At 41.8% G+C, this 22942-nt stretch overlaps 2 protein-coding genes across 2 annotated transcripts; both read right to left on the minus strand.

Annotated features, from left to right (window-relative positions):
- Positions 1-265: 265 nt before the first annotated feature.
- On the minus strand, positions 266-1861 carry LOC147300632 (nanos homolog 2-like). Its single transcript, XM_086285043.1, has one exon. It carries the CDS (start codon positions 1690-1692, stop codon positions 1192-1194), a length of 501 nt encoding a protein of 166 aa, XP_086141169.1. The 5' UTR covers positions 1693-1861; the 3' UTR covers positions 266-1191.
- A 12463-nt stretch (positions 1862-14324) lies between these two features.
- On the minus strand, positions 14325-15920 carry LOC147300633 (nanos homolog 2-like). The gene has a single exon (XM_086285042.1). It carries the CDS (start codon positions 15749-15751, stop codon positions 15251-15253), a length of 501 nt encoding a protein of 166 aa, XP_086141168.1. The 5' UTR covers positions 15752-15920; the 3' UTR covers positions 14325-15250.
- Positions 15921-22942: the final 7022 nt, after the last annotated feature.

The raw sequence follows: 22942 nt of genomic DNA on the forward strand, positions 1-22942 counted from the left end.
AGGATAAATGGATAGATGCGGTCCTTTTTCGAAGCTGAGCGCACAGTTGTATTTCCTGCACAATCACACACGAAGTGAGGCTGTGTTTATGCCGGTTATACCATGAATATACACCCTGCAGGCACCACTTGTTTGTCAAACTGTTTATGAAGCAAAAGTCACATTTCTGTTTATTTACAAAGCAAAAAGAAGGGGGGGAAAGAGGCGTAGGAGGGGGTGGAGCGTGCGCACTAGCATACCGGCGACGGCTGTTTCCTTTCACTAAAAGGAAAAAAATAATAAAATGTGTACTTCACGTTACGGTTGAAACTGGGGTTTTTTTTGTGTTTTTTTAATTTTTATTTTATAGAAACAATTTTTGCTCATAACCAATTGACAGGGGATTTCTTAAAATCACCCCGCAGTTCTTCAGCTGAGACACCTGAGTTAGAAAACACAAACACTGCAGCTGTCTTTGTACAAACTTGTACAAACTCTGTTTTGACCTTGTATACTGTATTTCCCCAGCCCCTCTATTTTGAAACTAAAACTATTGAACCTTAATTCAATTTCTCACTTCACATAATCGTTTCACTTTTGCCTTGAAGTGTTACTTTTAATTTAATTTAATTATTTTTTTATGACGCATGTTCTCTGGTGAGTTCAGGTACATCTGTAACTTCAAGTGGAAGAGTTGCATGTGAGTTAAAAATTTTCTATAATACCAAAAAAAAAAAAAAAAAAAAAAAAAAAGACAAAATACTGACGTTTTTGTCGAATAATCTGTCTGACATGAGGGATAATATAGCATTTGCATTTTAACTAAAAGACTCGCGCACTGACACTATGGGCACATTTTTAGAAATCTATTTAATTCCACAGAAAGGTTAGCCACTTTAGTGTTTCACTTGTGACCTATGAAGTACCCCCGAAATTGTATCATATTAAACAACAACAACAACAATAACAACAACAATAAACACTCGAGGACTTTAAAGAGTTTAATTTTTTCCGAGGTTTGAGAGCGCTCACCCCGGCTCGGGGCTCCACAGATGTGCTGGATGAGAGCTCCTTGCTGCAGACTGCAGCGGAGTGTTTGACAGTCAAACTTGAAACAGTCTTTGGAACTGAAACGGTCTCTGCCAACACGAACACATACCCCAAACAGTTCGGTAAATATGTACAGTTTCTCGCAGCTTCAGTTTTCAGCAGCTACCAGAACTTGCCTACCGTCTGCATCCTCCCAGCAGCCTCGCACTTCATCTGCGGGCAGTACTTGCGTGTGTGAGCGCTGTCACCGGTGGCTTCGCAGATCGGGCAAGTGTAGTTCCGGAGGACGGGGCAGAAAACTATCCCGTCGTCTGATTTGAGCTTGTGAGATAGGTACACCCTCGGAGTCTCCCCGTTCTGCTTGCATAAGCGGCAGTAGTCCGAGGATGAGGCGCTGCTGCTGGTGTCCGACGCGCTGCTGGTCGGACTGGACTGTGATGAGTTTTTGGAGGATTTCTTCCCCCGAGTGGAAGTGTGGACCTTACTCCAAGGGGGCGCTTGTCCCTTCTTTGGACGCTCGGTGTCTCGGTTATCAACCTCACGGTTGCTGCACAGTTTCTCGAACACTTGGCTCAGATTCATGTAGTCGTGCCACATGTTAAAGCTGTCCCCACCAGTGAGGATCGAGTTCTGGACCTCCAGTTGTCTCGGCATTGTGGTCATTTTTTGGCAGAAGTAAAACTGAGAGTGTGTTTGGAGCGCCTCATATTTATAGCTCACTGAAGAAGGTTTTAAAATGCAACAATGTTCGGAGATAGAGAGAAAAAAAAAAGAACTTTGGTGCAGGTGCAGGTGCAGGTGCAGTCTTTTATGTAGCTTTCTGGTGACCTTAAAAGAACCTTTACGAAGCCCGTTGACAGGCCTTTAATCGAATGATCGGTTGGTTGATTGATAACAGAAAAAAAGGACACATAAGATGGACATAAAGGACTGAAAACACCAAGAGCAAAATATTGCATCGCACTCATTTATGTAGTTTATTTTTAGATTAGATAATTTTGCAAAATAACGCAGCAAAATAAATAATAAGAGCCGGGATGTGCAGACTATTTAGCACTGAAAAAACTCCGTCCATGTGAACAGAATCAGGTGTTACCTTACCTGTTGATTAAATATCAAGACTATTTAGCAATAAGCTTACTTTAAAGGCTCGTAATAGGTGAACTGTCTTGGTATAGTTGAGTCACGCAGAGTTCATGGTCCATGTTGTGTTACTTGTTGTTTGTGTGTGTGTGTGTGTGTCACCCGATGACCCCTGGCGCCGGAGCGTCTAGACTACATTAGAGATGTGTCACAGCAAAGAGCCGCACCTGCGCTCAAAGAGAGCACATACATAGAGGTGAGATGAGGATAAATGGATAGATGCGGTCCTTTTTCGAAGCTGAGCGCACAGTTGTATTTCCTGCACAATCACACACGAAGTGAGGCTGTGTTTATGCCGGTTATACCATGAATATACACCCTGCAGGCACCACTTGTTTGTCAAACTGTTTATGAAGCAAAAGTCACATTTCTGTTTATTTACAAAGCAAAAAGAAGGGGGGGGAAGAGGCGTAGGAGGGGGTGGAGCGTGCGCACTAGCATACCGGCGACGGCTGTTTCCTTTCACTAAAAGGAAAAAAATAATAAAATGTGTACTTCACGTTACGGTTGAAACTGGGGTTTTTTTTGTTTTTTTAATTTTTATTTTATAGAAACAATTTTTGCTCATAACCAATTGACAGGGGATTTCTTAAAATCACCCCGCAGTTCTTCAGCTGAGACACCTGAGTTAGAAAACACAAACACTGCAGCTGTCTTTAACTCGCGAGGGCAGTCATGGACGCAAGACCTGCGTCTCATCACTGCTGCTTTGTGAATGTCTGTCTGTGAAAAGCGCTTAATAAATAAAGTTTACTTACTTACTTACTTACTTACTTACTGAGCCTGCAGTTCAGAAATTTAACCATTAGATGGAGTCATTGCCAAAGCAATGACTCCATCTAATTGCTATGACTTTTGGTGTTTATTTTGGACCTTAACTCGCCCCACAGTTTTGAGACAAGGTTCACATATGATATATCATTGTGTGCGGCTGGAGCTGGAATGAGTTGCTATGACTTTTGGTGTTTATTACTTCTATAGTTTTTTAAATATGAATATTTTAATGCAAGTTTTTTCCCATTGAAATGAATGGAGAACAAGAAAACTTCATTTGTGGTGTGCTGGCTCACTCTAGTGGTATGTCGGGAGTAATGGAGGCGGCCGCTGTGTCCCTGTGGTTGGCATACTTGTCAGATATCGACAAATCCTACACTACAGACCAGTTGACAGCGTGCAATAACCCAGCCGATTCATTCGTCTTTACACTACCTCACAATCGACTCAACGGTGAGTTATTTGTTTGTTTTGTTTTCTCACAATTAATGTAAAGCCAAGGTATATATCAACGGCGCGCGCAGCGGAAGTATGGCATTATAGCGGATTATAATGGGGGACGCTTTTATTTTGTATAACTACCGGAAGTAGTTCCTGTGTACTGAGCTAGCTGGGTAGCTAGCGCCGCGTCGCTTAAAAAGCAGCCGGGCTTGTCTTAAACTTAAGAGGCTGACACTCGCTAAACCACCCGATCGCTCGCCAAGCGACAGACGTCCATGTGTTCAACAACAGACACACGTCATTCCCCTTCGTGGTCTAAACCAATCAGAGATAGTCGGGGCGGGACCTCTGTCCGTGGTCGAGCTGGACGTGGAGGTGGATAGAGACGGGTGAGTAGCTTGAATGAAGCGATATCGATTCATTAAATCCTGAATTGAATGAATATAAATGTGTTTTACCAGAAACGCCAGAATCTCAGGTTAAAGCTCACAAAACTATTTCAACAACAACCAGCAAATGAGAGCAGGAAACGCATTCCACACGAAGACGTAAACAGAGCGGACCGACGCATCAGAATTAGCTTAGTCGGCGTGGGGGCTAATATCATCCTTAATTCCTTCTTACTTTTGCTGTTTTGCTTCCAACACGATAAAACCCACAGCTGTGCGTGAACTGTGAGAGAAACTTCAAGAAAAGTTTCCCATCTCAAACATGTGTTTTCTGCATTACTCATTCGCTTATTACCCATCAGTCTACCGTTGTTTACAGCGCTGGCGGCCGCTGTCTTTTCTTTCCTTTGTAAATGACGTCGGATAATAAAGCTTAATTTCTGCTGTTTAATACTGAAGAAATGTAAACTTTTTCAAATTAGGTATAATTGCAGAATATTTTTAAGGTTATCTGCTATAAAATCCATGCCAGGAAAATCTCCTTTATGTTTTTATTTTTTTATTTTTTTATTCTCAGTTACTTTGACACAACGGCATGTGCTGTGATGGTCACATCTCTGATAAAGTTTAGTGTCAGTACTGATAAATGATCAGAATTATAAGATCTCTCACTTTCTGAGTAAAAATTGCACCAAATCGAATCTGGATTATGTGGATTATAGAAATCAGTGATGATACACAGTGTGTGTGTGTGTGTGTGTGTGTGTGTGTGTGTGTGTGTGTGTGCTTTGGTGTGTGTGCTTTGGTGTGTGTGTGTGTGTGTGTGTGTGACAGAGAGAGAGAGAGTGACACTTGCTGTGTATTTAAGAAACAAACGCTCAAAGAAACCAAACAGAATGACACAGGCAGAAAGACACTGTTTTATTTTGGTAACCAATGATGCATTTCTTCTTCCCTTGTACAGGGCCTTTTATGACAGGAACAGGAACCACAGAGCGTCAGCCGCACACATCGAAGCTGCACAGGGCACACGCGGCGCCACGCAGAATAAATGACGTTCCTGGGCCAAGGCCGAAGCCCAGCCACCCGCTGCCTCCTCGCCGCCTCCTCCCGGGACCTTCAAGGACCACCCACCAGCCACTGGTACACATTCCAATCTTACACAATGGCCCCAGCATCACAGGGCATCTCCTGACATTAAAATCTATCCTGATTTCTGTTGTTTTTCCCTCATCTCTGAGCCGCTGAGTGTGTGTGTGTGTGTGTGTGTGTGTGTGTGTGTGTGTGTGTGTGTGTGTGTGTGTGTGTCTCTCTCTCTTTTACACAAAAAACACATGTCAGTTGTTAAGGAAAATGTTATAAAACACTTCTTCAGTAAAGACTCAGAGAAGAGAAACACACAGAACTTCTTGCTAGCAAGGGCAGCCTCCACTCTAAGAGACTCCAGTGAGAGAACTGCCCCGGTCTTTATTTTATACTCCATTGAGCGTGTGTGTGTGCGTGTGTGTGTGTGTTGACAGAGAGAGAGAGAGAGAGACAGAGAGAGAGAGAGAGAGAGAGAGAGAGGGAGAGATACAAAGGAATGTAATTCAAATTTTGCACTTCAGACCTTACTGTGTGTGTGTGTGTGTGTGTGTGTGTGTGTGTGTGTTGACAGAGAGAGAGAGAGAGAGAGAGAGGGAGAGATACAAAGGAATGTAATTCAAATTTTGCACTTCAGACCTTACAGTGTGTGTGTGTGTGTGTGTGTGTGTGTGTGTGTGTGTCTGTCTTTTACACAAAAAATGCACTTGCAACAACTTTAATATGGAATGTACTGGACTTCCCAGCTAGGCGCCCTCCTGTGGATGACAGGTGCAATTGATTGTCAAAAGCAGATATCTAACAGCTTCTGACACTTTGTACCGCATTGAGCCAGCAGAGGGAGCCCCCCTGGTTCAATCCCAGTTGCACAGCAGTTGTGACCAGCTTCTGTCTGTGTGCTTTGGTGTGTGTGAGTGTGTGTGTGTGTGTGTTGACAGAGAGAGAGAGAGACAGAGAGAGAGAGAGAGAGAGAGAGAGAGAGGGAGAGATACAAAGGAATGTAATTCAAATTTTGCACTTCAGACCTTACTGTGTGTGTGTGTGTGTGTGTGTGTGTGTGTGTGTGTGTCTGTCTTTTACACAAAAAATGCACTTGCAACAACTTTAATATGGAATGTACTGGACTTCCCAGCTAGGCGCCCTCCTGTGGACGACAGGTGCAATCCCAGTTGCACAGCACTTGACCAGCTTCTGTGTGTGTGTGTGTGTGTGTGTGTGTGACAGAGAGACAGACAGAGAGAGAGAGAGAGAGACACTTGCTGTGTATTTAAAAAAACAAGCGCTCAAACAAACCAAAGAGAACGACAGAGGCAGAAAGACACTGTTTTTTTTGTGGTAACCCATGAGGTCTTGCTATCGAATTGTACAGTGCATCCTGAAGCAAGGCCGAGCAGATGACATAGTGCTCCACAGGCCTGCTTCTGGTGCCTGCTCCTGTACCAACCTGCTGCAGAGGCTTCTGTGAAGGGAAACTGCTACATGTTATGTCACCAATCCCTGCCATGCTGCGTGTCTAACGACCCGGCAGGGCCTGCTGAGTACAGTGGTGGTGGACCCAGGCCCTCTGCACCTTCCTTTCTCCGACTGGGACCCTTTTGTCCCATCCTTTTTGGTCCGATTCGCCATATCTCCAGAACCGAAGAAGCCATCGGCGTGGCTTCTTCGCCACAGCGTCCGGCACCCACCAAAACCCCCACCTAGACACCAACATCAGCCCTCTACACCTCTTACTTTTTCAGTTATTCCACTTTTGTCCCATCCTCTCCTGGCTTTTTCCCCATAACCTATCATTTAAGCCTCATCATACCTGCCGTGGGCCACTGGAGGGAGACAAATCACCATGCACTAAAATTCAAATTTTGCACTGCAAACCTCACAGTGTCTGTGTCTGTGTGTGTGTCTGTGTGTGTGTGTGTGTGTGTGTGTGTGTGTGTGTGTGTGCGCTTTGGTGTGTGTGTGTGTGTGTGTGTGTGTGTGTGCGCGCTTTGGTGTGTGTGCTTTGGTGTGTGTGCTTTGGTGTGTGTGTGTGTGTGTGTGACAGAGAGAGAGAGAGAGAGAGAGTGACACTTGCTGTGTATTTAAGAAACAAACGCTCAAAGAAACCAAACAGAATGACACAGGCAGAAAGACACTGTTTTATTTTGGTAACCAATGATGCATTTCTTATCCCCTTGTACAGGGCCTTTTATGACAGGAACAGGAACCACAGAGCGTCAGCCGCACACATCGAAGCTGCACAGGGCACACGCGGCACCACGCAGAATAAATGACGTTCCTGGGCCAAGGCCGAAGCCCAGCCACCCGCTGCCTCCTCGCCGCCTCCTCCCGGGACCTTCAAGGACCACCCACCAGCCACTGGTACACATTCCAATCTTACACAATGGCCCCAGCATCACAGGGCATCTCCTGACATTAAAATCTATCCTGATTTCTGTTGTTTTTCCCTCATCTCTGAGCCGCTGAGTGTGAGTGTGTGTGTGTGTGTGTGTGTGTGTGTGTGTGTGTGTGTGTGTGTGTGTCTCTCTCTTTTACACAAAAAACACATGTCAGTTGTTAAGGAAAATGTTATAAAACACTTCTTCAGTAAAGACTCAGAGAAGAGAAACACACAGAACTTCTTGCTAGCAAGGGCAGCCTCCACTCTAAGAGACTCCAGTGAGAGAACTGCCCCGGTCTTTATTTTATACTCCATTGAGCGTGTGTGTGTGTGTGTGTGTGTGTGTTGACAGAGAGAGAGAGAGAGAGGGAGAGATACAAAGGAATGTAATTCAAATTTTGCACTTCAGACCTTACTGTGTGTGTGTGTGTGTGTGTGTGTGTGTGTGTGTGTGTGTGTACGCGGTTTACGTGTGTAATTTTGCTTATGTTGACAAATATCCTAATGCAGCTGTAGTCTGCTGAAAAAAAAGGTGCTTTTATGTTATACATATATAAATATAAAAATCTCAGCCCCAGTCGGCAATGTGGATCATCGAACAGTGCCCCTACTTTAAAGAAACACTTTTCTAATCAGGCCACAGATGCTGTCTTAGTATTATTTTGTTTCAACGCTCCTTTTATGTCTTAATTTCAGACCCATACATATATTCATTTGAAGTTTGCTTTAACTGATCAGAGCTGTAGATGCTCCCTAAAGCAGCTCTTATGTGTAAATCTTATGTAGCTCCTCCTTTGTGTTCACTGGTTATTCTGAAGCCAAAGTTTCACCAAGTCGTGGGTTTGAGCACGGACCAAAGATGTGCGTATTTTAATAAGCTTTTACAAGAAGAAATTAACCAAATGCGGACAGATTCCCTAATTTATATGCAACTCTTTCCACTTGTATTAACATTTTCCTGCTGTACACGTCTTCTTAGTGTAGTATTTAAGACAGTAGATGCTTTGTAAAGATAATAGTCCAGTACTGTCTGCTACACTGCCCCATGCAATATAACCAGCCTAATTTTCATTTTTTTTTCTCACCATGGAAGGCCTTGACAAGTCATTGCAGTCTGCCCTGTATCCTGCTCAGAAGCAGGTCTTTGCTTTTTCTACTGCAGCTGCAGGCAGCTCCAAGCTGTATGAAAAGGAAAGAAGAAAAATCAAACTACACGTTTTTTCTTTGTATTACGCTTGTTTGTATGTTGCATGGTACCTTTCTATTTGTGTATAGTTAATTGCACTATTGTTTGTTTTGAAACTAACTTGAGAGTGCAATAAAAAAACTATAAATACTGTATGTAATTAATAAAATTTTTACCATATTGTCTTTGGTGCTGTTTTTCAGCCTCATCTATCCTTTTTTATTTTGAGAAATGTACGTATGTGGTGCCCAGACTTGTGAAGCATTAGGACTATTGTCTTCCTGTAGTTTTGAGGTAACTCAGTTGTGCTGTTAGTGCCAACGCTTTTTACTGGTTTATAAGAATAGCTGGTTGAACAAGTAATGCCAACTGTCTTTGTTGCCCTGTGGTTATGCGCCGTTTAATTAGTAAACCCAAGATGGGCAATTTTTTGAACTGGGGCAGGGGTACCACCATCCTGTCCCACGGTGGAGAGTGCATCTCAAGGAACCGGCGATTGCTGGTTCCCTGATCTTTTTTCAACACCCTAACCCTTTACCACAGACGTGGAGTCAGGACCCGCTGTTCACTTTCAGTCAGTACACTGAAAATGAGTTTCATCAGACTAACCACAAATGTACGACAGTCAAGAACTTCTGCAGCTCTGAGCCAAGTTTCCTAAACAGTCTGCAGTATGAGGAGGACGAGTTCTTTAGAAAACTGATAGCTGCAGAAGGACAAACCTCAACTCAAAAATCTTTAAAACGCCTTCATTCTTCTCATATGATTAATGAGAAGGAAAACGGGACACCACTGTCTTATAATTCCCCAGGAACAAACTCCTCTTTCTCTCATTTCAGACCTGTTTCAAATCATAAGCAGACACAACCAAAAACCGGCTCACCTAATCAAACCAAATCCTAACTTTAAGCCACTATCCAGTCCTGTCCCCCTTCTCTCCTCATACCACCCACAGTTCAGACCCCACCTCAGGCCCCTTACTGCCTGAGGAGGGGTCTGAAGTATTTTCCAGCCTTATAAAGAAAGGGAAGACTGAAGTGGCAGACTGTCATGCAAAAAGCGAGCATCTCCTCCTTGCACTGCTTACAGTCAAATGACAAAATATGTGAACTCTTTTTAAACAGGAAAAAGGAAGAAATTGTACACCAGAGGGGGCAAGAAGGAGAAAACTTGAATATAAACTCAAAAGAAAAACCGCTGTTCCTTCCCTCCCCCAGAAGGCAGTAGAATATCATCATGTTAAATGCCACTTTTGGGGGGGGGGGGGGGTAAAATTACTTGACAAATATGTTTCTCTTTTTTGTTATTTCGTCCCTCTTTGTTACAGCTACAGGAGGACAATAAACAGAAGAAGGAGAGCGGCACCAAAGAGGCGAAAAAACGAAAGAGCGCACCACCTCCTGACACCACATCCACAAAGAAGTCCAAATGTACCTCCAGTGCTGAGGGGGACGACAAGGAGGTTTTTCTCCTCCCTGTTCGTGGGCGTGAGCGTTACGAGATGTTGAAGAAGATCAATGACGGTTTGGAGCTGCTTGACAAGGACAGCAAAAGCAAGTCAAAGGTCTCAGTGAAGCATGAGGTTCCCGTGCCCTCCAGTGGAAAGAGGCTGCTCCAGAGAGGAGAGAGGAGTGACAGCGACTAAGATGCCCATCACCTCAATTTCGAAAACAAATGTCACCTTTTTGTCTAAGCCTTTAGGATTATTTCAGGTTTTAAATGCCCATTTAAAAACCAAAATGCCATCCTGCCTCAGTTAAAACGGTTCCTGAAACTGTACTGCCTGATTAGTCACTGCACTGACATACTGTTGTGTTCAGTTATGTTTTTCTTTTCTTTTTAAAAAAAACAAAAAAAACAACAACCCTATGTTCCTAATTGGGTTAGAGCCGTTCAGCATGGTTTGAGTGAGATTAAGAATGATCCTTGTCATAACGAGTCACTGCCGTTTATTTAAATAAAGTTCAAAGCTAGGCTTGCAAAACTTGAATGGAATTTGCCTCTGATGTTGCTGTATTACTGTGCTACAGTCCTGTCGCACCATGTCATTTTTTAAAAAAGAAATGTATATATTTTGCATGATTGTCTGGGAAATGCAACCACCTCTGCGCAACCTTGATTCATATGCAATATGTAATCATGTTTGTGTAACATGAAAGAAAAAAGAGAAAAAACGATGATAAATGCAAAGACTGGTAACAGCGCTAAGAACCATAAAGCAAGAGAATTTTTAAAAAACTGTGAGAAATAAACTACACTGTAAAAAAAATAACCCTATTCAAATTAAAAAAAATGATGTCCAGTTGTCACATCCAAAATATTTGGCTTTATAGAATCCAAATTGAGTCACTTGATATGACCTGATACTTTTATGTTGATATAAACAATATTACTAGACTTGACTGAAACTTTAAATTTTGCATTGATCCAAATTGATTTTTTTACATAGAACCATATTTTAATTATTGAACCAAGCTAATATATTGAAATTTAACCAACCTAATGTATTCACATCGAACCAAATTAACATGAACTAATATGTTTGTGTTGAAGCCAGGTAATTGATTTACATATATTCAAACTATATTTTTTACATTTCATTTCAGTTCAAAAATGCTCTGCATTTCCTATAAAAAACAAGACAGTTGGCCAACCAATTATTTCAAAATTATTTATTGTTCCAAACCATTTTAACTATAATCAATAGAGAGGATTAGTAATATACAGATTTAGTGCTACAGCAGAAATGATTAGAGAAATGTTTGTTTTATAAAACCTGCAATCTTTTGAAAACCAGTATAAAACCTGCAATCTTTTGAAAACCAGTATAAAACCTGCAACCTGTCTAAAAGAACTGGCATAAAACCATTATAAAAACTCTTTTTAAACCAATTTGCAAGTACTCAAAAATGTTTATATGTGCACTGTGCCTGTACAATGTAAAAAAAAAAAATCTACACATGTATCAATGAAATCAACTTAAATCTCCCTTTCAAATGGGTGTTCTTATAAATTTTGAATGTAGAATACCACTGCAGGCCAACCAAGCAAAATAACCAAGCACACATGCACATGCATGTGCACATACACATGCACACATGCATGCAAACACACTACTGTGCAGTGTTAAGTTCACAATTAAGTTTGCGAATCTTAGAGGTCATCTTGTTAAAGTCAAGCTCCATCATAATCTTTTGAAGAGCCTCAAAGGTGAACCTGAATCCTCGTGGATATTCCATATTAAGAGCATAACAGAGTCCAAAGACCATTGCCACTCCAGCTGCCACAGAAGGCAACTCATTCAGGACTTCCACACCATCAATGATTATCCCGATGTCTCGAGGCTGATGTAGGAGGCTTGAGTTGTCCCTGAAGACGAAGAGTGCCATGGTGGTACTCTGCAGCTCTTCCTCAGCTTCATCTTTCTGGGATATCTTGAGGTAAAATATGGAACAAAATGTACAAGTGAAGAATTGAAGTCTGGCACACCTGATAAATCTTTGACCATAATAAACTACTATTTTGATAGTTGTTTGGTCACAGACTATTAGAACAATTATTTGACTAATCAGATTGTGAATTGCATAATCATTAAATTAAATCAATGGTGGAACATTTTCATAAATGTTCCACAAAGCCCAAGAAAAAAAAAGAAAACAATACAGAACCCTAAGATATTAACTTGATGAGTTGATTAATCGTTGCTGTCCTACATTAATCACTGCATTTAATAGCAGAGTTGTCAAATTTACATCAAGAGACTGCATCTCATGTAGAGACAGAACAGATATGGACATACCATGTATTCTTTTATCAAGTCCTCAACACATCAGCAAGGTGAATGAGAGGATAATGAGGGAGAGTCTAGATTATTATGAAATGTTTAAAAAGGATGTGCAGTGTAAATGCAAAATGATACCTGTTCAGATTAAATGAAAATGTATGCTTCAGCCATGGAATGGATGGAGCGATCTGTGGTTCTGAAAGCATACAGAAAAAAAGAATAATGTTACTTCTCTATAAAACACATTACATAGAAAAACCAAGAAATACGTAACATGACATACCAAACAGTCTACAGACCAGCCATTAGCGACTAAGTTTGGCATAGGGTCAATTTTTTGCTGTTAAAATTAAAATTTCTTCAGAAAATGCACATTTTTCCGAGCTGCGCCTGAAAGTCAATTGAAGGAATTAGTCTTATGTCATTGATCTTATATGCTGGCTTGTTATTTCTGTCTCTAAATCATGCACATTAATAATTATCTTTTGCGCTCGGTGTACACACACATAACACATATTTATATGAAGAGAGACAAACGTGCGCGCACAAACACAAGCTTGTGTCTAGAAACCGCGAGCTCACCAGAAAAATTCAAACGAAGCGGAGCACGGAGTTATACTATGAATGTTATGAACTATGAACTTATGCTAGCTAGCTTTATCCACCACCGATGTATCGTGGTAACGCTAGCTAGTTAGGCAAAAAGCCGTGTTTTACCAGTATACTAACTTGTATTCCCGACTGTGATGGTCGGTTTCTGGTAACCAGTTCTAACGTTGCGCAGGATAGCTAGCTAGCTTATAGCTAGCAGCTACAATCATGCAAAAATTAGGGGTGGCTGTCGACCCAGCTTAAATGGGGTTATTTTCTGCGATTTTGGCAATACAAATTATAAAAGCTTTTGTAACACACTTGGCTTTACTTACGTTTATTTTCAGATGAAATTAATCAAAGATGTGACATGATGTTTCCAGCAGCCATGCAGAATAAAAATGGGTCCCGGTCTATTTCTGGTGGGCGTGTTCAAGTGCAAATCACTTTGACTCAAATTAAAGATATTATCTGTTCAACATGAAAAGAAATATATGTTTTGAGAGAAATCAAAAACTTTGCGTTGCGATGTTCACAATCCTGTACTGACACTATGGGCACATTTTTAGAAATCTATTTAATTCCACAGAAAGGTTAGCCACTTTAGTGTTTCACTTGTGACCTATTTATAGCTCACTGAAGAAGGTTTTAAAATGCAACAATGTTCGGAGATAGAGAGAAAAAAAAAAGAACTTTGGTGCAGGTGCAGGTGCAGGTGCAGTCTTTTATGTAGCTTTCTGGTGACCTTAAAAGAACCTTTACGAAGCCCGTTGACAGGCCTTTAATCGAATGATCGGTTGGTTGATTGATAACAGAAAAAAAGGACACATAAGATGGACATAAAGGACTGAAAACACCAAGAGCAAAATATTGCATCGCACTCATTTATGTAGTTTATTTTTAGATTAGATAATTTTGCAAAATAACGCAGCAAAATAAATAATAAGAGCCGGGATGTGCAGACTATTTAGCACTGAAAAAACTCCGTCCATGTGAACAGAATCAGGTGTTACCTTACCTGTTGATTAAATATCAAGACTATTTAGCAATAAGCTTACTTTAAAGGCTCGTAATAGGTGAACTGTCTTGGTATAGTTGAGTCACGCAGAGTTCATGGTCCATGTTGTGTTACTTGTTGTTTGTGTGTGTGTGTGTCACCCGATGACCCCTGGCGCCGGAGCGTCTAGACTACATTAGAGGTGTGTCACAGCAAAGAGCCGCACCTGCGCTCAAAGAGAGCACATACATAGAGGTGAGGTATGAGGATAAATGGATAGATGCGGTCCTTTTTCGAAGCTGAGCGCACAGTTGTATTTCCTGCACAATCACACACGAAGTGAGGCTGTGTTTATGCCGGTTATACCATGAATATACACCCTGCAGGCACCACTTGTTTGTCAAACTGTTTATGAAGCAAAAGTCACATTTCTGTTTATTTACAAAGCAAAAAGAAGGGGGGGAAAGAGGCGTAGGAGGGGGTGGAGCGTGCGCACTAGCATACCGGCGACGGCTGTTTCCTTTCACTAAAAGGAAAAAAATAATAAAATGTGTACTTCACGTTACGGTTGAAACTGGGGTTTTTTTTGTGTTTTTTTAATTTTTATTTTATAGAAACAATTTTTGCTCATAACCAATTGACAGGGGATTTCTTAAAATCACCCCGCAGTTCTTCAGCTGAGACACCTGAGTTAGAAAACACAAACACTGCAGCTGTCTTTGTACAAACTTGTACAAACTCTGTTTTGACCTTGTATACTGTATTTCCCCAGCCCCTCTATTTTGAAACTAAAACTATTGAACCTTAATTCAATTTCTCACTTCACATAATCGTTTCACTTTTGCCTTGAAGTGTTACTTTTAATTTAATTTAATTATTTTTTTATGACGCATGTTCTCTGGTGAGTTCAGGTACATCTGTAACTTCAAGTGGAAGAGTTGCATGTGAGTTAAAAATTTTCTATAATACCAAAAAAAAAAAAAAAAAAAAAAAAAAAGACAAAATACTGACGTTTTTGTCGAATAATCTGTCTGACATGAGGGATAATATAGCATTTGCATTTTAACTAAAAGACTCGCGCACTGACACTATGGGCACATTTTTAGAAATCTATTTAATTCCACAGAAAGGTTAGCCACTTTAGTGTTTCACTTGTGACCTATGAAGTACCCCCGAAATTGTATCATATTAAACAACAACAACAACAATAACAACAACAATAAACACTCGAGGACTTTAAAGAGTTTAATTTTTTCCGAGGTTTGAGAGCGCTCACCCCGGCTCGGGGCTCCACAGATGTGCTGGATGAGAGCTCCTTGCTGCAGACTGCAGCGGAGTGTTTGACAGTCAAACTTGAAACAGTCTTTGGAACTGAAACGGTCTCTGCCAACACGAACACATACCCCAAACAGTTCGGTAAATATGTACAGTTTCTCGCAGCTTCAGTTTTCAGCAGCTACCAGAACTTGCCTACCGTCTGCATCCTCCCAGCAGCCTCGCACTTCATCTGCGGGCAGTACTTGCGTGTGTGAGCGCTGTCACCGGTGGCTTCGCAGATCGGGCAAGTGTAGTTCCGGAGGACGGGGCAGAAAACTATCCCGTCGTCTGATTTGAGCTTGTGAGATAGGTACACCCTCGGAGTCTCCCCGTTCTGCTTGCATAAGCGGCAGTAGTCCGAGGATGAGGCGCTGCTGCTGGTGTCCGACGCGCTGCTGGTCGGACTGGACTGTGATGAGTTTTTGGAGGATTTCTTCCCCCGAGTGGAAGTGTGGACCTTACTCCAAGGGGGCGCTTGTCCCTTCTTTGGACGCTCGGTGTCTCGGTTATCAACCTCACGGTTGCTGCACAGTTTCTCGAACACTTGGCTCAGATTCATGTAGTCGTGCCACATGTTAAAGCTGTCCCCACCAGTGAGGATCGAGTTCTGGACCTCCAGTTGTCTCGGCATTGTGGTCATTTTTTGGCAGAAGTAAAACTGAGAGTGTGTTTGGAGCGCCTCATATTTATAGCTCACTGAAGAAGGTTTTAAAATGCAACAATGTTCGGAGATAGAGAGAAAAAAAAAAGAACTTTGGTGCAGGTGCAGGTGCAGGTGCAGTCTTTTATGTAGCTTTCTGGTGACCTTAAAAGAACCTTTACGAAGCCCGTTGACAGGCCTTTAATCGAATGATCGGTTGGTTGATTGATAACAGAAAAAAAGGACACATAAGATGGACATAAAGGACTGAAAACACCAAGAGCAAAATATTGCATCGCACTCATTTATGTAGTTTATTTTTAGATTAGATAATTTTGCAAAATAACGCAGCAAAATAAATAATAAGAGCCGGGATGTGCAGACTATTTAGCACTGAAAAAACTCCGTCCATGTGAACAGAATCAGGTGTTACCTTACCTGTTGATTAAATATCAAGACTATTTAGCAATAAGCTTACTTTAAAGGCTCGTAATAGGTGAACTGTCTTGGTATAGTTGAGTCACGCAGAGTTCATGGTCCATGTTGTGTTACTTGTTGTTTGTGTGTGTGTGTGTGTGTCACCCGATGACCCCTGGCGCCGGAGCGTCTAGACTACATTAGAGATGTGTCACAGCAAAGAGCCGCACCTGCGCTCAAAGAGAGCACATACATAGAGGTGAGATGAGGATAAATGGATAGATGCGGTCCTTTTTCGAAGCTGAGCGCACAGTTGTATTTCCTGCACAATCACACACGAAGTGAGGCTGTGTTTATGCCGGTTATACCATGAATATACACCCTGCAGGCACCACTTGTTTGTCAAACTGTTTATGAAGCAAAAGTCACATTTCTGTTTATTTACAAAGCAAAAAGAAGGGGGGGGAAGAGGCGTAGGAGGGGGTGGAGCGTGCGCACTAGCATACCGGCGACGGCTGTTTCCTTTCACTAAAAGGAAAAAAATAATAAAATGTGTACTTCACGTTACGGTTGAAACTGGGGTTTTTTTTGTTTTTTTAATTTTTATTTTATAGAAACAATTTTTGCTCATAACCAATTGACAGGGGATTTCTTAAAATCACCCCGCAGTTCTTCAGCTGAGACACCTGAGTTAGAAAACACAAACACTGCAGCTGTCTTTAACTCGCGAGGGCAGTCATGGACGCAAGACCTGCGTCTCATCACTGCTGCTTTGTGAATGTCTGTCTGTGAAAAGCGCTTAATAAATAAAGTTTACTTACTTACTTACTTACTTACTTACTGAGCCTGCAGTTCAGAAATTTAACCATTAGATGGAGTCATTGCCAAAGCAATGACTCCATCTAATTGCTATGACTTTTGGTGTTTATTTTGGACCTTAACTCGCCCCACAGTTTTGAGACAAGGTTCACATATGATATATCATTGTGTGCGGCTGGAGCTGGAATGAGTTGCTATGACTTTTGGTGTTTATTACTTCTATAGTTTTTTAAATATGAATATTTTAATGCAAGTTTTTTCCCATTGAAATGAATGGAGAACAAGAAAACTTCATTTGTGGTGTGCTGGCTCACTCTAGTGGTATGTCGGGAGTAATGGAGGCGGCCGCTGTGTCCCTGTGGTTGGCATACTTGTCAGATATCGACAAATCCTACACTACAGACCAGTTGACAGCGTGCAATAACCCAGCCGATTCATTCGTCTTTACACTACCTCACAATCGACTCAACGGTGAGTTATTTGTTTGTTTTGTTTTCTCACAATTAATGTAAAGCCAAGGTATATATCAACGGCGCGCGCAGCGGAAGTATGGCATTATAGCGGATTATAATGGGGGACGCTTTTATTTTGTATAACTACCGGAAGTAGTTCCTGTGTACTGAGCTAGCTGGGTAGCTAGCGCCGCGTCGCTTAAAAAGCAGCCGGGCTTGTCTTAAACTTAAGAGGCTGACACTCGCTAAACCACCCGATCGCTCGCCAAGCGACAGACGTCCATGTGTTCAACAACAGACACACGTCATTCCCCTTCGTGGTCTAAACCAATCAGAGATAGTCGGGGCGGGACCTCTGTCCGTGGTCGAGCTGGACGTGGAGGTGGATAGAGACGGGTGAGTAGCTTGAATGAAGCGATATCGATTCATTAAATCCTGAATTGAATGAATATAAATGTGTTTTACCAGAAACGCCAGAATCTCAGGTTAAAGCTCACAAAACTATTTCAACAACAACCAGCAAATGAGAGCAGGAAACGCATTCCACACGAAGACGTAAACAGAGCGGACCGACGCATCAGAATTAGCTTAGTCGGCGTGGGGGCTAATATCATCCTTAATTCCTTCTTACTTTTGCTGTTTTGCTTCCAACACGATAAAACCCACAGCTGTGCGTGAACTGTGAGAGAAACTTCAAGAAAAGTTTCCCATCTCAAACATGTGTTTTCTGCATTACTCATTCGCTTATTACCCATCAGTCTACCGTTGTTTACAGCGCTGGCGGCCGCTGTCTTTTCTTTCCTTTGTAAATGACGTCGGATAATAAAGCTTAATTTCTGCTGTTTAATACTGAAGAAATGTAAACTTTTTCAAATTAGGTATAATTGCAGAATATTTTTAAGGTTATCTGCTATAAAATCCATGCCAGGAAAATCTCCTTTATGTTTTTATTTTTTTATTTTTTTATTCTCAGTTACTTTGACACAACGGCATGTGCTGTGATGGTCACATCTCTGATAAAGTTTAGTGTCAGTACTGATAAATGATCAGAATTATAAGATCTCTCACTTTCTGAGTAAAAATTGCACCAAATCGAATCTGGATTATGTGGATTATAGAAATCAGTGATGATACACAGTGTGTGTGTGTGTGTGTGTGTGTGTGTGTGTGTGCTTTGGTGTGTGTGCTTTGGTGTGTGTGTGTGTGTGTGTGTGTGACAGAGAGAGAGAGAGTGACACTTGCTGTGTATTTAAGAAACAAACGCTCAAAGAAACCAAACAGAATGACACAGGCAGAAAGACACTGTTTTATTTTGGTAACCAATGATGCATTTCTTCTTCCCTTGTACAGGGCCTTTTATGACAGGAACAGGAACCACAGAGCGTCAGCCGCACACATCGAAGCTGCACAGGGCACACGCGGCGCCACGCAGAATAAATGACGTTCCTGGGCCAAGGCCGAAGCCCAGCCACCCGCTGCCTCCTCGCCGCCTCCTCCCGGGACCTTCAAGGACCACCCACCAGCCACTGGTACACATTCCAATCTTACACAATGGCCCCAGCATCACAGGGCATCTCCTGACATTAAAATCTATCCTGATTTCTGTTGTTTTTCCCTCATCTCTGAGCCGCTGAGTGTGTGTGTGTGTGTGTGTGTGTGTGTGTGTGTGTGTGTGTGTGTGTGTGTGTGTGTGTCTCTCTCTCTTTTACACAAAAAACACATGTCAGTTGTTAAGGAAAATGTTATAAAACACTTCTTCAGTAAAGACTCAGAGAAGAGAAACACACAGAACTTCTTGCTAGCAAGGGCAGCCTCCACTCTAAGAGACTCCAGTGAGAGAACTGCCCCGGTCTTTATTTTATACTCCATTGAGCGTGTGTGTGTGCGTGTGTGTGTGTGTTGACAGAGAGAGAGAGAGAGAGACAGAGAGAGAGAGAGAGAGAGAGAGAGGGAGAGATACAAAGGAATGTAATTCAAATTTTGCACTTCAGACCTTACTGTGTGTGTGTGTGTGTGTGTGTGTGTGTGTGTGTGTTGACAGAGAGAGAGAGAGAGAGAGAGAGGGAGAGATACAAAGGAATGTAATTCAAATTTTGCACTTCAGACCTTACAGTGTGTGTGTGTGTGTGTGTGTGTGTGTGTGTGTGTGTCTGTCTTTTACACAAAAAATGCACTTGCAACAACTTTAATATGGAATGTACTGGACTTCCCAGCTAGGCGCCCTCCTGTGGATGACAGGTGCAATTGATTGTCAAAAGCAGATATCTAACAGCTTCTGACACTTTGTACCGCATTGAGCCAGCAGAGGGAGCCCCCCTGGTTCAATCCCAGTTGCACAGCAGTTGTGACCAGCTTCTGTCTGTGTGCTTTGGTGTGTGTGAGTGTGTGTGTGTGTGTGTTGACAGAGAGAGAGAGAGACAGAGAGAGAGAGAGAGAGAGAGAGAGAGAGGGAGAGATACAAAGGAATGTAATTCAAATTTTGCACTTCAGACCTTACTGTGTGTGTGTGTGTGTGTGTGTGTGTGTGTGTGTGTGTGTGTGTGTGTGTGTGTCTGTCTTTTACACAAAAAATGCACTTGCAACAACTTTAATATGGAATGTACTGGACTTCCCAGCTAGGCGCCCTCCTGTGGACGACAGGTGCAATCCCAGTTGCACAGCACTTGACCAGCTTCTGTGTGTGTGTGTGTGTGTGTGTGTGTGACAGAGAGACAGACAGAGAGAGAGAGAGAGAGACACTTGCTGTGTATTTAAAAAAACAAGCGCTCAAACAAACCAAAGAGAACGACAGAGGCAGAAAGACACTGTTTTTTTTGTGGTAACCCATGAGGTCTTGCTATCGAATTGTACAGTGCATCCTGAAGCAAGGCCGAGCAGATGACATAGTGCTCCACAGGCCTGCTTCTGGTGCCTGCTCCTGTACCAACCTGCTGCAGAGGCTTCTGTGAAGGGAAACTGCTACATGTTATGTCACCAATCCCTGCCATGCTGCGTGTCTAACGACCCGGCAGGGCCTGCTGAGTACAGTGGTGGTGGACCCAGGCCCTCTGCACCTTCCTTTCTCCGACTGGGACCCTTTTGTCCCATCCTTTTTGGTCCGATTCGCCATATCTCCAGAACCGAAGAAGCCATCGGCGTGGCTTCTTCGCCACAGCGTCCGGCACCCACCAAAACCCCCACCTAGACACCAACATCAGCCCTCTACACCTCTTACTTTTTCAGTTATTCCACTTTTGTCCCATCCTCTCCTGGCTTTTTCCCCATAACCTAACCCCTAACCCTAACCCCTAACCCTAACCCTAACCCCTAACCCCTAACCCTAACCCTAACCCCCCCCTAACCCCTAACCCCCCCCTAACCCCTAACCCTAACCCTAACCCTACCCTAACCCTAACCCTAACCCAGAATTTTTTATTTTTGTTTATACTAAACAACCGAATACACGGTTTTCTTTTAAGGGATTTTTAAGCCTTCGGGCTCTCTTTTCGTTGTTTGGGACCGAATTTACGGTATTTTAGTTTAAGGGATTTTTAAGCCTTTGGGCTCTCTTTTAGTTGTTTGGAACCGAATTTACGGTGTTTTATTTTAAGGGTTTTTGAAGCCTTTGGGCTCTCTTTTAGTTGTTTAAAAACAAGTTTGTTTTATTTCATTTATATTTACAATAGTAAATTAAAAACCACTCGTCATGGCGGACGAGTGGCAAGTAGTCCGCTACGGAAGGCGACGCCATCGTCCCTTCCTTGAGAACCCAGACAGGGATCGGGGGTTCTCCCGTGGGATGGCCCGTGCACCTTCCTTCTACCCTCGTAGGAGGAATCAATTCCCCTACCCTAACCCTAACCCTATCTGGCCCTAACCCTAACCTAATTAACCAAAACCCTTAAAAAATGAGCCCCAACCCATATTCTGGCCCTAACCCTAACCACTCCATTGATCTGGCCCTAACCCTAACCTAATTAACCTTAATCTGGCCCCAACCCTATTCCTTACTTTAGCCCCAACCCACGTGACAAACCCTAACCACTTAATGTTCTGGCCTTAACCCTAATTAATTGGGTTCATAATTCATAATTAAATATTTTTTGATTTGGCCCTAACCCTAATTACTGGATAAAAATTACTTACAATTAATTAAAAACACTCAATTCATGACTTACAACAAAATACTACATACACAATAATAAAAAAAATAAAAAAATACAGTAGACATGGTTAAATGTGGTTAAAAAATTGTTTCTACGATTATAAATTATTTACATGGTTAAAAAGTTAAAATCTTTCTAAAAATATGTTTTTGCCAGTGAGGAGTGATTAAAAAATACATTTGTAAAAATTCTATTCGAAAAATTAAAAGCGAAAGGGTAAAAACACTAATTTGGCTTTCTAAAACTAAATTCAAACTGGAAAAAAGTGGGAGGGTATAAATAGAAGGGGATGGCACTCGCTGCTCATTTCATTCCAAACTACCGGACAGAGCAGACCTCTGAGAGCAAGCCTGTTTCCCATTTATTTTAGTGTGTGCCTGGCCTGAAGAAGACCTTCACAGGTCGAAACGTTGCCACATAGGCACACAAATTCATATTCATTTGGCCTATTGTAATTTGATTTCTTTTTTCTTTAATAACTAAAAGGTTTTTTTCAAAACCAATTCATTTTTTAATTTTATTTCTTTAAAAATTTAAGTTAAAAATTACATATTTAAGTTAAAGCTTTAAAAATTTACTTTAAAAATTTAATTTAAAATTTGGTAGAAAAACCACTTAAAAAAACACTCGCCTCCATCCAACTCACCATGGTTGGATGGACTTCTGACTGGACCCTGGTGCGCCATGGCGGACGCCGTGGACAATCCAAGGTCCAGGCCCCTTACCGTGGGATGGCCCGTGCACCGCCCGCCTCCAATTGGAGGAGGGGCCCAAACACTCATCCTAACCCTAACCCCCTAACCCTAACCCCTAACCCTAACCCCTAACCCCCTAACCCCCTAACCCCCCTAACCCCTAACCCCTAACCCTAACCACTACGAATTAATTTTAACCCAACCCCCATATTTTGCCCTAACCCTAACCACTATGATTGAGGCCCCAACCCAATTATTTACCCTAACCCTAACCCATGTTATTAATTCAAAATTTATTAAAACCCCTAAAAATACATGTTGATTAAATACACAACTCCAAGAAGCATAAAAACACAATTTGGCTAAAAACACAAATACAATTTTCAAATCATAAACTCATTTCTCTATATAACTCACCAAAATTCATAAAAACACGATTGGATTTAACACATAAACATGCAAATTTAAAATCTAATATACGTCACTTAAAAATTCATAAAAACACGATTGGATTTAAAACATAAAAATGCAAATTTAAAATCTCATATACATCACTTAAAAATACAGTTTTTTGAAAATTCACATAATATACAAAATAAAAATACATTTCATGCAATTTTATTACAAAGGTTAAAAAACACACATTCATTTTAGTCTAAAACC

The sequence above is a fragment of the Aulonocara sp. 'chitande type north' Nkhata Bay genome, unplaced genomic scaffold, assembly GCF_057382095.1.
Source record: "Aulonocara sp. 'chitande type north' Nkhata Bay isolate Kocher_YH1m ecotype deep benthic unplaced genomic scaffold, A_spYH_male_GT1.1 unmapped_scaffold_22, whole genome shotgun sequence".
Classification (NCBI taxonomy): domain Eukaryota; kingdom Metazoa; phylum Chordata; class Actinopteri; order Cichliformes; family Cichlidae; genus Aulonocara; species Aulonocara sp. 'chitande type north' Nkhata Bay.